General features: G+C 36.6%; 2 protein-coding genes across 2 annotated transcripts; one reads left to right on the top strand and one right to left on the bottom strand.

The window, feature by feature from the left end:
• Positions 1–666: 666 nt before the first annotated feature.
• On the top strand, positions 667–5,529 carry EXT-LIKE (hydroxyproline-rich glycoprotein family protein). Its single transcript, XM_059587734.2, has 6 exons — positions 667–890; positions 986–1,086; positions 2,052–2,161; positions 3,508–3,583; positions 3,767–3,907; positions 4,399–5,529. The coding sequence occupies exons 1-6, from the start codon at positions 797–799 to the stop codon at positions 5,320–5,322; spliced, it is 1,446 nt and encodes a 481-aa protein (XP_059443717.2). The 5' UTR covers positions 667–796; the 3' UTR covers positions 5,323–5,529.
• A 2,534-nt stretch (positions 5,530–8,063) lies between these two features.
• IAMT1 (IAA carboxylmethyltransferase 1) lies at positions 8,064–11,779 on the bottom strand. The gene is made up of 4 exons (XM_059587201.2): positions 11,618–11,779; positions 10,734–11,150; positions 9,569–9,844; positions 8,064–8,733 (listed from the first exon to the last, which is right to left on the bottom strand). The coding sequence occupies exons 1-4, from the start codon at positions 11,726–11,728 to the stop codon at positions 8,380–8,382; spliced, it is 1,158 nt and encodes a 385-aa protein (XP_059443184.1). The 5' UTR covers positions 11,729–11,779; the 3' UTR covers positions 8,064–8,379.
• Positions 11,780–13,708: the final 1,929 nt, after the last annotated feature.

The raw sequence follows: 13,708 nt of genomic DNA, 5'->3' as shown, positions 1-13,708 counted from the left end.
ACGGTAGACTCTTATTGTGTTAATTAATGAGTTAATTTAAAATTTGTTTGGTTCAATAAGTTATTTTAGCCTAAAAAAACAAGTTGGGCTCCCAAAACAATCAATTTTGGCCCAATTAAAAAAGTCCACAATTAATCAATTAACCGAACTGATTGATTAACTGAAATCCATTTAACCAAAACTTTCAAAATAAATTCTTATCGAAATGTAATTGATGAATTAAATGATTTAACAGTCAATTTCGATTACTGAACCAAAAATGGCTCTACTAAACTGAACCGAACTGATACACAACCCTAGATCTTAGGCTTTAGCTTTTTACAAGACAATAGTGCCCTAATAGGCCCCAATCACATTTTTTTATTTGTTAATATAAGTAGCCACCAATCACTTTTAGTTGGTGAGATTTTCAAGCTCAACTCCTAAAGAATCCGAGCTCGAAGGGTTGCCCATCCACCAGCTGTCACCTTTGAGAGCAACAAAAAAGTGCCCCAAGGCGATCGAGTTGAGTCGCTTAAATAATAATTTTTTTTTTAAAAAAAAATTATCTCTCTAATGACGTGGACGACTGGACGTTTAGGGGCCGTGTACGTTTTTTTCTCTAGGCTACAGAGGAGAATTAAGTAAAAATCTCCCAAAGAGAAGGGACCAAATTCCAATCTTTTCAAAATCTTCGCGTCGAAGAAATTGGACTCTGCAGACGACGTCGTATCTCAGAATCTCAACGCAAAAACATAAACCACTTTGAAATCGCGAAGAATCAAATAATCTCAACTCTCTCTGAGTCTCCGATACGATGGCGAGCGAGAACGAACCAGCGAAGCTCCTCTTGCCGTACCTCCAACGAGCCGATGAGTTGCAGAAGCACGAGCCTCTCGTTGCCTATTACTGTAAGTATCTCTAATCCTCCAGCTTTATAACCCTAATCCCTTCCATACGGCGCCGTATGATCCCTCAATCCGATACGATCTGTTGCTATTATCAGGTCGATTATATGCGATGGAGCGAGGGTTGAGGATTCCCCAGAGCGAGCGCACCAAGACTACCAATTCCCTCCTCGTTTCCCTCATGAACCAGCTCGAAAAGGTCCTCTACTTTGTTCTCCTTAATATTTTTCTTATTGGTGATTTTGATTTTGGCGAATCGGTAAAATTTTCATTTACTGTTTGGTTGCTGAGAAAAGCTAGTAAATAAGCGTGTCTCTTGGTTAATTTAGTCTAAAGCTGTATTGCACTGGTACTGAGGCTTCCGTGTGAGCGTTAATTTTCCGGTTGCCTAACCTTAATGTGCTAAAACGATTGTTGGGATCCGCTTTGCAGCTTAAACCTGAAACAATTTATGTTTCTGCTGCCTGTAACGCCCTCACATTGTTTACGGGTTTTCTTCCGTAGTAAAGTGGTCAGGTAGGTCTTAGGTTCAAGTCTTATATGTCAGGATAAGGAAGATTGATCATTTTTGAAAGCACAGAAGGGTTTCATAAGGTATGTCAATTCCTTGATAGTTTCGGTATGGAGGGTTAGAAATTTTGAACCTTTCACAGTGGAGGTAAGTAGTTTGAGGGGAACTAATAGTAACTAGAATGTCGCCTAAAGTTTGCCTTCTGCTCGTATAGTTGTCATGGTGCTCCAAGTGGTATTAAATTTTTGAGTTGTTTTTATTCACAAGTTTCCAAATTCTTATTAGTTCCAAAGGAATACGGGAATACTGTCTCATTTTGACATTGACCAATACATATTGTTGAAATCATGATTTAAAATGACTGATGGTTGTATATCTTAGACATAATGAGGTCAATTCTTTAAGATATCTTAATGATTTTTAGGAGCGGTGCTTTATGAATTTTGTATGGGTTTCATAGTAGCAATAGACTTAACTAATAGATGTTACTTGCAGAAATGGGAGGGGAATCTACTGTCAATTAGCTGTTGTAGCAAATAGATATGACTTGTTCACATGGATGTCACTTGGAAGATCTTGCAAAAATTTATATGGCTTGTGTTGTCTCTATATCTTTCACCTTATTGACGTGAACTGATAGTGGACCTTTACAGGACAAGAAATCACTGAAATTGGGGCCTGAAGACCACTTACATCTGGAGGGATTCGCCTTAAATGTCTTTGGGAAGGCGGACAAGCAAGACCGTGCCGGACGATCAGATTTGTATGCCAAATCTTGTTTCTTATATATATGACTGTCATGTGAAAAGGCATTGGACGCCTATGCCTCTTGACTAACCTCTTGTTGTAATCTTAGAGACTCCAATCTTTTTAGGTCTGCACCTCTGGTTGTGAGGCACTGACAGAATGTGAATTGCCTTGAAACAATTCGGTTGAGCCATCTTGTTTCTTATATATGACTGTCATGTGAAAAGGCATTGAATGCCTATGCCTCTTGACTAACCTCTAGTTGTAATCTTAGAGACTCCAATCTTTTTAGGTCTGCACCTCTGGTTGTGAGGCACTGACAGAATGTGAATTGCCTTGAAACAATTCGGTTGAGCCATCATGTTTAATAGAAAAAAACGAAAGAAAGATTGGCTTTGCCCTGTTGTGTATGACATGATGAGTTTTTAGAGTTGTGCATGCACTTACTATTTATGGATATCTTGACTGTAGAACCACTACCTCGCAATGTTGTAATTTTGAAATTCTTGGACCTTTTTTTTTTTTTTTTTTTTTTTTTTTTTCGGTTGAACTACTGCTCAATATGAACTATTTAAGCAAGAACATGACTGATGTTTCTTTAAATTTGACATCTCTTGTCCTAATTAATTGTTCGAACATATTGAACTCCTTTCTTAAAGGATAGTTATGATTTTGGATGCCATACAAGCTTGAGCATTGAAATTTGTTTTAAAATTTAATGTGAATGAGGTATGAGATGCATTAGATGGATTGCTTATTGCTTATATATGTATATATACCAAGCTTTCCACAGATTTTGTATACGTATGATGTAAAATATGTCATAATTCTCATCATGTTTTTCAAGATCCATGCTTCAAAGCAACTTATCAAAAAAAAAAAAAAAAAAAAAGATCTATGCTTCAAAGCCTGTCCCTGCCTTTTGGGTCGGGGATGCTTCTATGAGTTACCTTTTGAACCATGTGAAGCAAGTCAAATCATTTTTTCAAGTACAACAGGTTATGTTGACTGTCTGGTCTCTATAACTATCAATGACTCACTACTAACATGATCACGGTATGTTGGATCATGAATCCAATTCCATGTTAAGAAGCTTAAGTACCTTATATTAGTCACTGCACTGGTTAAATGGTTGTTCTTGGGTTCCATTAGTCTGTGCTTTGTTATTACAGACAAATCTGTGACTATTAAGGTATTGTTTTGAATTTGTTGTCTCCTGAACTAACACATGGGAATTATTGGGTGGTGGATCATTTCCTTGGTCATTTATCCCATGTGCAAAATGTTTTCATTTATGATATTAAGGCCTTTCATATATATTCTCTGTAATTGATCGTGACATTTTATTTCAACTTGCTACAGGAATACTGCAAAAACATTTTACGCTGCAAGCATTTTCTTTGAGATTCTTAACCAGTTTGGTGTACTTCCGCCTGATGTGAGTTTCTGATCGTGGTATTTATTGCATATTGATGCCTCATTTACCATGTAAAAAAAGCCTCTGAGTCTCAGGGAGTTGAATGATTTGGTTATTGACACATCATTTATATTGTAGTTAGTTGTGATAGAGGGAACATATGAGAGGCTTTTGTAGTTTACAAGTGATGACCCTCTTTTACAGCTTGAGGAGAAGCAGAAGTATGCAGTTTGGAAAGCAGCAGATATAAGGAAAGCTTTGAAAGAAGGAAGGAAGCCCACCCCCGGCCCACCTGCTGGTGATGATGATTTATCAGTTCCATCAAATTCAGTTACTGGTGCATATGTATGGTTCTAAACTCAGTAGATTAGTCTTCTTAAATTTATTTATTTATTTTGGGGGGGGGGGGGGGGGGGGGGCATCCATTAATATAATACTATTCCAACTTCTTTTATCCCATTATGGTTAATGAAATCATATACTGAAGGTTTTTCCATGATGGATCTCAATTACCGTGGAAAGTGTCCTTCAGTTTAAAAATCTTACTCTAAAAAAGTAGTGTTATTCCAACATTTTACCCACTGAGTTTATTAAACCTGAAATTTGATAAAGCTCGCCTCTGAAGTCCTGATTTTAATCACTCATAAATCAGAAGTTCTGGCTTTTTTAAATTAATAGTTAGACAAAATATGGTGATAAGACAGTTAGTATTTAGAGAGTTCACTGGTTTTGTGATGAATGATTTGACTGTAGAAGTATCTAATCCATACTTGCATTAGCTAAAAGTCATTTAAGTATATCGATTTCAAGAATTTTTTCCTATGTTATCCTTGCAGGAACTTGGTCCAAGTGAAACTTCAGTCACCAATCCTGGACCTGAATCTGATCTATCACCTCAGTTCCACGATAAAGTTAACAACCAGCATTCTACACATATGCCTCCATCACCTCAGGTTCATGATAAAGACAACCAGCATTTTTCAAACATTCCTCCAGCGGGTCAGTTCCATGATAAAGACAACCAGCATTTTTCAAACATTCCTCCAGCGGGTCAGTTCCATGATAAAGACAACCAGCATTTTTCAAACATTCCTCCAGCGGGTCAGTTCCATGATAAAGACAACCAGCATTTTTCAAACATTCCTCCCGCGGGTCAGTTCCCTGATAAAGACGACCAGCATTCTACATATGTTTCACCGTCACCTCCTTCTTACCCTAATTCTGGTTATCCTTCCCATGATTTTCATCCTCCTCCTGCAACAAACAGATCAGAAAGTCCTACTTACTCTCAGCCATACAACCATCAATCCTACCCACAAGAACCTCAACAACCTCAACAACATTTGCCTTCTAATTACTCTTCTCTTGAAACTTCCCCCTCTTACTCATATCCTCATTTTCAATCTTATCCCAGTTTTACAGAGAGCAGCCTCCCAGCAGTTCCATCTCAGTATCCTTCGTACTATCAGGGCTCTGATGCGTCCTACTCTCACCAATCAGCTCCTCCAGTGACAAACTATTCATCCACCGCCCCATACCGTTCTCCCAGCGCAAATGGGAGTGTTTCAGAACCGTCCCCTCCTCCTGCTCAAAAATTTCAATATGACATTAACTATCTACCAGCACCCGAGAAAATTGCCGAGGCGCACAAAGCTGCAAGATTTGCAGTAGGGGCGCTGGCATTTGATGACGTGACAGTCGCCGTAGACTTCTTGAAGAAATCACTTGAATTGCTGACAAATCCATCTGCTGGTCAATGAGTTGCCAATGTCCCGCATTGATGGGAGTCTACAGGTGGTTCTATCTTTTGTTTTGTTTGTTATATTTTGAATGGTTTGATTTGTAAATGTCATCGGATCTATAAATGAAATAATTGGTTTGTTTCCCAGTCCCAAACGTGCCCTCTTAATGTAAGAAATAGTATTAATTTTCGGACCTAATGGAAAGTGGAAATCAGTTCGGATCCGTACTTGGGGCTTTTATGCATGCGACAACTGTAAGAACTCATGAAGGGCAATGTTGTGGACTGTGTCAAAAGTATTTTGTGTGCTGGTTGTCGGATAAGAACCGAAGAAAAGCAATTTGCTTCTGGGCTGTCTCAAAAAGTCTGGTGTCGGATTGTGTCAAGGAAAAAAGTTGTCATAATAGTATTGCCGCAGAGGCAATGATCTTTCAGCTGAGTATCAAGTATTAGACACTGTGTGGATAAGAACCCAACAAATACAGTGCTTCTGGACTTTTCTCTAAAAGTCTGGTGTCGGATTGTGTCGTGGAAAAAGCGGTCAGAAGAATGATGCGGTGGAGGCTGCGATGTTGGAACTCCAGTCGTCTATCCCACGAGTCTTTAATAAGTTTCTGACATAAGTAAGGCAAAAAATTAAATTTTCAGTATTACTATTTTTGAGTAACAATATACAATCACATTTTTATCTTACAAATATTTTCTTCATCGACAATGATTGTTTTAAAGATTGGTTCAAATTGTCACGTAAGCATTTTGAGATATTTGTGAAGGAAAAATGTGATTTATAGCATTACTCTTACTAATCATTGTAATTATCCCTAACCATTTGCTATCTTCTTTTCCTGAATTACAATATCTTGTTTTGTCCTCAATATTAAAAGATTTTTTTTTCTTTCTTCGTTTTTTTGTATGAAATAACCTCGTTTGCTAAGCTATTGTTGCGTTCATCGCCGCAATTACAAGATAAAATTTGTTTCTGGTCTGAAAATGTGGATAAGCCAAGAGATCTTGTTCTCATCTATAACATAATTTGTATTATTGGCTCACCTACTTGGAGTGATAACTAAGCTATTCTTCCTATGAAATTCTCCTCTTGCAAACCCCGTCAAGTATCCTATATAGCCCCATTGTATACGCCCTCTGTAAAAGCACTCCAAATCTTTCACTGATGATAAATGGTTAATTTCTGAGAAAAAAAAAAGGGATGAGATTAGACCTCTGTTTTTCTCTTTCTCGATCATCGATTATTGAGTTTATGAAGCCAAAGTGCTTATGGACGAAGAGCAAGAAGACGCAAGAAAAAGAGGAGCAGCAGCAGCAGCAGCTGAAAATGGTGAAGGAGCTCACTCTAGAGGAGTGTCTTAGTGCTTCACCACCAGGCTATGCTTATGAACAAAATTTCACAAATGGAGGAGGCCATGAATACCATGTTCTTAAACAGTTATTTGACAGGATTTATCCAGCTATTTCTGGAGAAGATGAAGATTACTCTTTCTCCAGGAACAGTACGGAGCGGCTATTGAAAGTTGAAGAGATTGATAGAAGAAAAATGGGTGTTTCTTCATTAAGCAGAAGCCAAAGTGTAAAGGTGAAGAAAAGTGTGAGCTTTAGACTACCTGAAGAGGCTGATATCATCAGATTCTAACTAGTTGCAAAAAAACCTTCTCTATCTTTCAGGTTTCTTAATATCTTATCAGGATTTCTCCATTTCAGTGAACTGGAGCTCTGTATGTAATGAGAGAGCTAATTAGTTTGCAGTTTCTTTTTGGTTTTAAGAAAATAAGGCAAGGACAATTACTTTAATTCAAAATAGTAAATAAGTCCAACAAAAAAGAAAAGTAAATGACAAGTAGCACCATCGACAATGATCCTATGGTTGAAGAAATATGGATGGTAATTCGTGTTTGTGTGTGTGGATTTGGGTTGTATCAAAGCATATGTATAAAACATATACGTCAACTGTAACCCGACTCATTTAATTAAATAGGTCAGAATCCACAACCTTAACTCAATAATTTTTTGTATTAAGTTCGTGTTGGGTTCACAAGCGGTGTAAAAAATTGTCAGCTCTAAATATCGCAGGTCGAGTTTGGATCATGCTGAGACATGGGTATAAGACTCTACAAGTCATCCATAACCTAACCTATTTAATTAAATAGGTCAGATCCCACAACCATAATCCACTAAAGAGGTCAACATTAATATAATCCATTTAATTAAACGGGTCACCTCAACTCTAATTTACTAGTTTCGTGTTGAGTTCGTAATAAATTTGATGGTCGGGTCAAAAGTTGCCGACCCTTAGTTAAAGAAAAAAATGGATAATACATGAGTACTTTTGAAAAAGGAATATTCTTAGCCCCCTCTTATTGAAAAAAAGGATTCAAGTAGATGGTCGGGTCAAAAGTTGCCGACCCTTAGTTAAAGAAAAAAATGGATAATAAATGAGTACTTCTGAAAAAGGAAAATTCCTAGCCCCCTCTTATTGAAAAAAAGGATTCAAGTAGAAAAAAAAATTGAATTCAAATGGCATTTCACAACTTGTCAGGTAGAGAAGGAAGCCCTTCATTAATACAGCAGAGATATAATAAAAAAGTTAGGAAGGCAGGATGGAATTATTGGTTTACTTAATTTGGATTTTCAATGGAACACAAAATCACAAGAGCCATCAAGAAGAAAAGTTATTGCAGTAACACCACAGAAACACACAAGAGAGAGAGAGAGAGAGAGAGAGAGAGAGAAGAAAGCAGGTTGAAGTAGGTTTACTAGCTTCATTTACTTAGTTTGGATTCAAGGGAACACAAAGTCACAAAAGCCATCAAGTATATAGAGGTCACTACAGTTACACCACAGAAACACACAAAAGAGAGAGAGAAAAAAGAACAAAAAAGAAAAAAAGAAAAAGAAAAGAAGGTGATCATGATCATCAAAAAGCCTTCTTCTACTCTCACTTTTGTGTGTGTGAACTCTATGCAATAGAATGACACACCCCTAAGGGAGAAAGAAAGCCTTTTCCCCTCTCATTTTCTGAAGCCCTATTTTTTTTTTTTTTTTTAAAAAAAAAAACTTTGCCCTAAGCAAAAGAAAGGGATGCCACAATATGAAAGAATTGTAGTTGCTCTAGCAGCACTTTAGCATGGCTGGTGGCTCGATGCTCCACTCTCAAAAATAGTTCCTCGCTAAGCCGGTCACCGATGTGTGCATCGACTAGGACACCGGACACACTCCGGCAGCTATTGGCTAGGGCTCGACCAACCTCGACTGCGTCGTCCGGCTGGTTAACCACAAGGGGGCTTCCTCCTTTAAAAACTTCTAGCTTGTTAATGGCAAATGAGCCGTCAGCTTCTACCACTTCCTTGAAGTCTTGTAGGCTTGGTGCATACACCGGAATGTTGAAGTTGTCACGTTTCTCACTGTTGATAAGGCCCTATATATAATTTAAAAATTAAATATTATTAAAAGTCACTCTTATAAAATATTAATTAAATTATTAAATTATTTATAAGTCAACAAAATTGAAGTTATAATCTAAAGCTCCTTCCATGGACAAGTACATTTGGCAGGCCTAATTGATATGTGTTATAGATCTTCTTTGTCAGATTTCTTCTGTGATTTACTGTAAAATTGGCTGACAGACACAAAAATCATCAAAACCTCATGATAATCACTGTACTCTCCTGATTAGAGCAGTTGATTAAGGGACAGGATCAAAGGTACAGGCACTCACTTTGTTTCATAGACATGTTGGTCCCGGTCCCATAATAAGTCATTAATTAATTCTCTGATCAACAATGATCCGATGGATCCAATGTCCTTATTGGATATGATGATGTTGTTGTGTTACAAACTCTCTCAAATTCCATGGTCAATTATATGGCCCCCCCCACTTGCCAACAGTAATAATTCTGCCGACATGGGTTTTCAAAAAATGGATGGCAAGATCCAGTTTTGGGAAGAGTATCGGACGGCTAGAATTAATGTGGCTTAATCATAACCAGAGGAAATTCATAACAAGGCCCTGTAAAACCAACAGCACCTAATCATTTCTCCTTTAGGATGGTGTGCACTATTCACCACCAAGCAAAGGGAGAAATGATTAGGGGCGATTCACCCATCCATCGTTTCTCCTTTTGTACGGAGAATGTAATTACAGAGATTAAAAAATACAATTTTAAAAGTTAAACTACAATTTTACTAAAAGTAAAATTCGTTAATTATTTGTGTGTATATTAGTAAGATGTTTACAGGGTATATATGATTACCTCTTGGACAAGATCATCCCAAGCATCCTGAAAGTGGGTTCCAAAGAGGAGGCCGGCCCCACCTTGGTCGGCGGGGTCCACTGAGGTTCTTCCTAAGCAGACAAGAAACATGGACCCACCTCTCTTCATCTCCTGCGATCTTGATCTCAGGAACCCTGCCAAATCAGTTTGAAACCGTTTCTTGTATGCATTTGCAGTGCTCTCACTTGCACCGTGGATGAACACCCTCCCTTTGTTGTAAGCCGTTGATCTCTTGTCTAGCACACTCTCCGGTACCTGTGTCCAACACTCAAAATAATAAAATATTTAACCGAAAAACTTAATAATAATAATAATAATAATAATAATATTTAGTTATTTTTGTTACATTTAATTCTAAGCCCGTAAAATTGCCCAAAAGTGTATCAGTTATTAATGGTTGAGCCGACTCAAGTAATTAATAGGCTCCTCCACTAATTGCTCACAAAAGATAAACAACTAAGTAAGTTTTACTTTCTTCTTGTTCCTTTTGTTGGTCCTCATACCTTGTAGGATGGAGCGCAGCCCTACTACTAACTCTATCACTTAAGAGTATAAATTTCTCAAAGTTCGTAATCTTTCAAGAAAGAGTAATTATAGTTCTGTCGTTAATACTGTTAACGTAGTTAACAAATAACTCAAACATAAAACACTCAAAGAAAAAAAAAAATACATAAATATGTTTCGCTTTACTGTCACGTCAAAATACTTTTTCAAAGCGAGAACAGAAAGATAGCAAACAAACAAAATATGTTGAGACAGAATCATACCATCAACAGTCGTTTATTAAAGTTGGATGCATTTTTATTGTTTGTCTTCTTTTATTGGATCAAATTTCAGGACATGTCATTTTCTTTTTGGAAACAGCTGCTGTTGGTTTCAACGGTAAAGAAAATAATTTATTAACTTTGTTGCACCAACTTTTTGACCTTCTAAGCAGGCAGTAGATCTAACGGCTAAGATCTTCTATTTTGAGGGCTATGATGTTAGCTAGGGCTGCACATATTATCCTTTTGAAACAAATTAACTATATATATAAATACTTATAAAAAAAAAAAAAAAAACTATATATATAAATAAATCAGCAGAGAATTGAATAATATTGTACGTACGTAGTATTTTACTGTACATTAATAAATGAAGTTACCTGAGATAGCCAATGAAGGGAAAATGCGGAGTGGAAGACATCAATAGACCTGGCCGGAAAAAGTCTCCGGTAGAAGGATCCGGGAACCCCAGCTGCAAAATAAGATCTGTGCTTGTTGGCTGCTAGGCACTCCTCCATGCTACCGCCGTAATTGGCTAGCGGAGGGAGGAGCTGAAAGAGGGTGTTGAAGTCATTGCTGGGGAGGTCGGAGAAGAAAGCAGAGAACTCCGGCGGCTCGTAACCCAAGGCCTCGTAGCGCTTGATCATGTGCTTGATCATCACGTCAACGATGTAGATGGTGTTGCTGCCGCATGAGCATCCGAGGTCCACCACCACAAACGGCACCTCCGGTGAGTTTAGCTGGACCCCATCAAGAGTTTCTTCAAGAAGATGAAGCATGGATCGAGCATGTAGTGCCTGCATGGACATCAACCATATCACAAAGAACATGATCAATATGCATGGAATAAAATAAGCAACATATATAGTTTTCTTTCATTAATATACAACTGAGATATCGTGTCAGTAAAAATCAGTTATGATACACAAACTATTAACTTAATTATAAATACAGGTGTTTGTTAATTGTGAAGCTTCTCAGAAAAATTCAAGACATTAAGAATGCGAAAGAAACACGACAGATTAGATTGTCGTGGAATAGTTCATTAGAAAAGCAAGATTCTTGTCTTTTTCAAGCGTCACTAAGGTAGACTTTGAACAAAGCTTCATATTATGCATAGATGATATATATATATATAATCATATTTTTACAGAGTTATATATTTTCCATTTTTCTCGGATCACTAAAACCACAATCAGAGATCGGTAGATCTGTGTGTGTGTGTGAAAAAAAGAAATAGAAAAAGGTGTGGAAGGAGAGAAACCTGGGCTTGGGAATTGTTGGCATAACTAGCTTCTCCTTTGCCTCCTTTCATGCTAAGCATCCTCTCAAGCTTCATGTTGGAAACTACAACATTGTCTCCTTTTGGAGCCATATATGTTGGTGTTTGTGTGTGTGTGTTAGAAATCCCAAAACTTTATGGCTGTATAGTAGGGGGGTTGAAAAGGAGGCTAGCAGCAGTGGAATATATAGACAGAGATGGGGGACTAAGGTTGTGAATGTACTCTGGTTAGGATACTATAGTTAGCTATATCTTATCTAATTTAATTAATTACTTAAAAATAATTAATTAATTAATTAATAGTAATTGCATGGTTTGTACTTTGTACAGGGTTTGAGAAACTGACTCAATTGTCTTTTACGACATAAATATAAACCAAAAAAAAAAACAAAGTTAAAAAGAGGAACACCCATTAATATGGGCCTCACATGCATGCTTGCCAAATCAGCAGGCCCAAAATTGACGCCGGATTTTAATCGATGTTCAAATCTCCGTAAGCAACTCCATCGGACGAACCTTGTCCCCGGCAAAGGTTGTCACCCAACCCAAATCCGACGTAGTATGCCCTTTTTTTTTTTTTTTTTTTTTTTTTTTCCAGGGAATCTAGACTTTTTATATTTTAAGAAAGTCTAAAATCTTTTTTTTAAACACAATGTTTGAAATTAATTTTCTGTTTTCTTTATTAACTAGCTTGATGTCTTTAAATAGACAATTACAATGCATAGTGAAAATAGAAAGGAAAATGTTAGGTGTTCTTTTAGTATTCTTCTAGTGTCCTCCCAACTGTGATGTGTCTTTTAAAATCACTGTTCAATTTAAGATTATCATTATTGACTTTTAATCTATTGGTGATTTTAAAAGCCACATCACAATTAGGAGAACACTAGAAGAACACCTAGCATTTTCCAAATAAAAAACTAAGGGCATGTTTGATATTGCGGTTGACATGCCTAAAAGTGCGTTTAACACTCAAAAAGCATGTTTGAAGAAAAAAGTATTAGTTTGGTAAAAAAAATTAAAAGCCATTTTAAGGGTTCAAAAAGCCTAAAAATAGCCAAAACGCACTTTTAGCAAAAGCTAGCTTTGGCCCAAAAACTTTTTTTTTTTTTTTTTTTACTTAAAAGCTCTATTTCTCAAACCGATCCCAAACAAACTCAAAGTATAATAAACTACTCTAATGATAATACTTATCTCTAATATTTAAATTATAATCCATATTTCTAATGTTATCTTTAAAGATAACATATTATCCTGAGGTATTTTAGGCACATCCAAACCAGGTCAAATATGAGCCGAAAAAATAAATAAATAAAATCTTTTCATTTTGATGCCAAGATTTCTAAAAATGTTCAATATTGTGTCTATATAATTAACAGGAGTCTTCTTTAACTGTGAGAGGCTTCGATAAGACTTATTTAATTGGGTCTACTTGTTCATCCAATATGTTGTGCGGGTGGCATTTTACACGTATTGCAATACTAACCGATTAAACTTTAAGAATTGATTTTGATTTTGAAGTACCCAAAAAACGATTTGAATTCAAACACCAAGGATTAGAACAATATTTTTCCCTTCTTTATAAACCCTAACCTTTTAAAGGTTGGTTTGTGTTGAAACCAAAATTAATTATCATCATATTTACTTTTTTTCAAGAACCATGCCACAATAATTGGAATAGGGCAAAAAAAAAAATATAAAGTAAAAGAAGACTACCCATGATAAAGCACCAGAATTAGTAGCTTCCAATTACGGAAACAAGCAGCCCAGACATACATGATAAGCTTGAGATGGTTGACACTTGACAGCATTAATTATGGGACTGAAGTTTGTCTCAATTATATGTTATATAGTCTTGCACCCTTCCCTCTATATATAAAAATAGTGTAGAGAGAATTATTGTCTAATAATCTTCCAACTACAACACGAATACCCCCTAAACAATTAATCTTACAAATTGATTAACATAAAGATCATGATAATTGCGTTTTTGAAAGCCACATATATATATATACACCCACGACTCTTTTACAAGTCACCATTCGTATCAACAAGTTGTAAAAAAATTGTCAATCA

This window comes from Corylus avellana, chromosome 3 (genome assembly GCF_965113065.1).
Source record: "Corylus avellana chromosome 3, dhCorAvel1.hap1.2, whole genome shotgun sequence".
NCBI lineage: Eukaryota > Viridiplantae > Streptophyta > Magnoliopsida > Fagales > Betulaceae > Corylus > Corylus avellana.
Note: the sequence above shows the minus strand (reverse complement) of the source record. Positions and strands in the feature narration are given on the sequence as shown.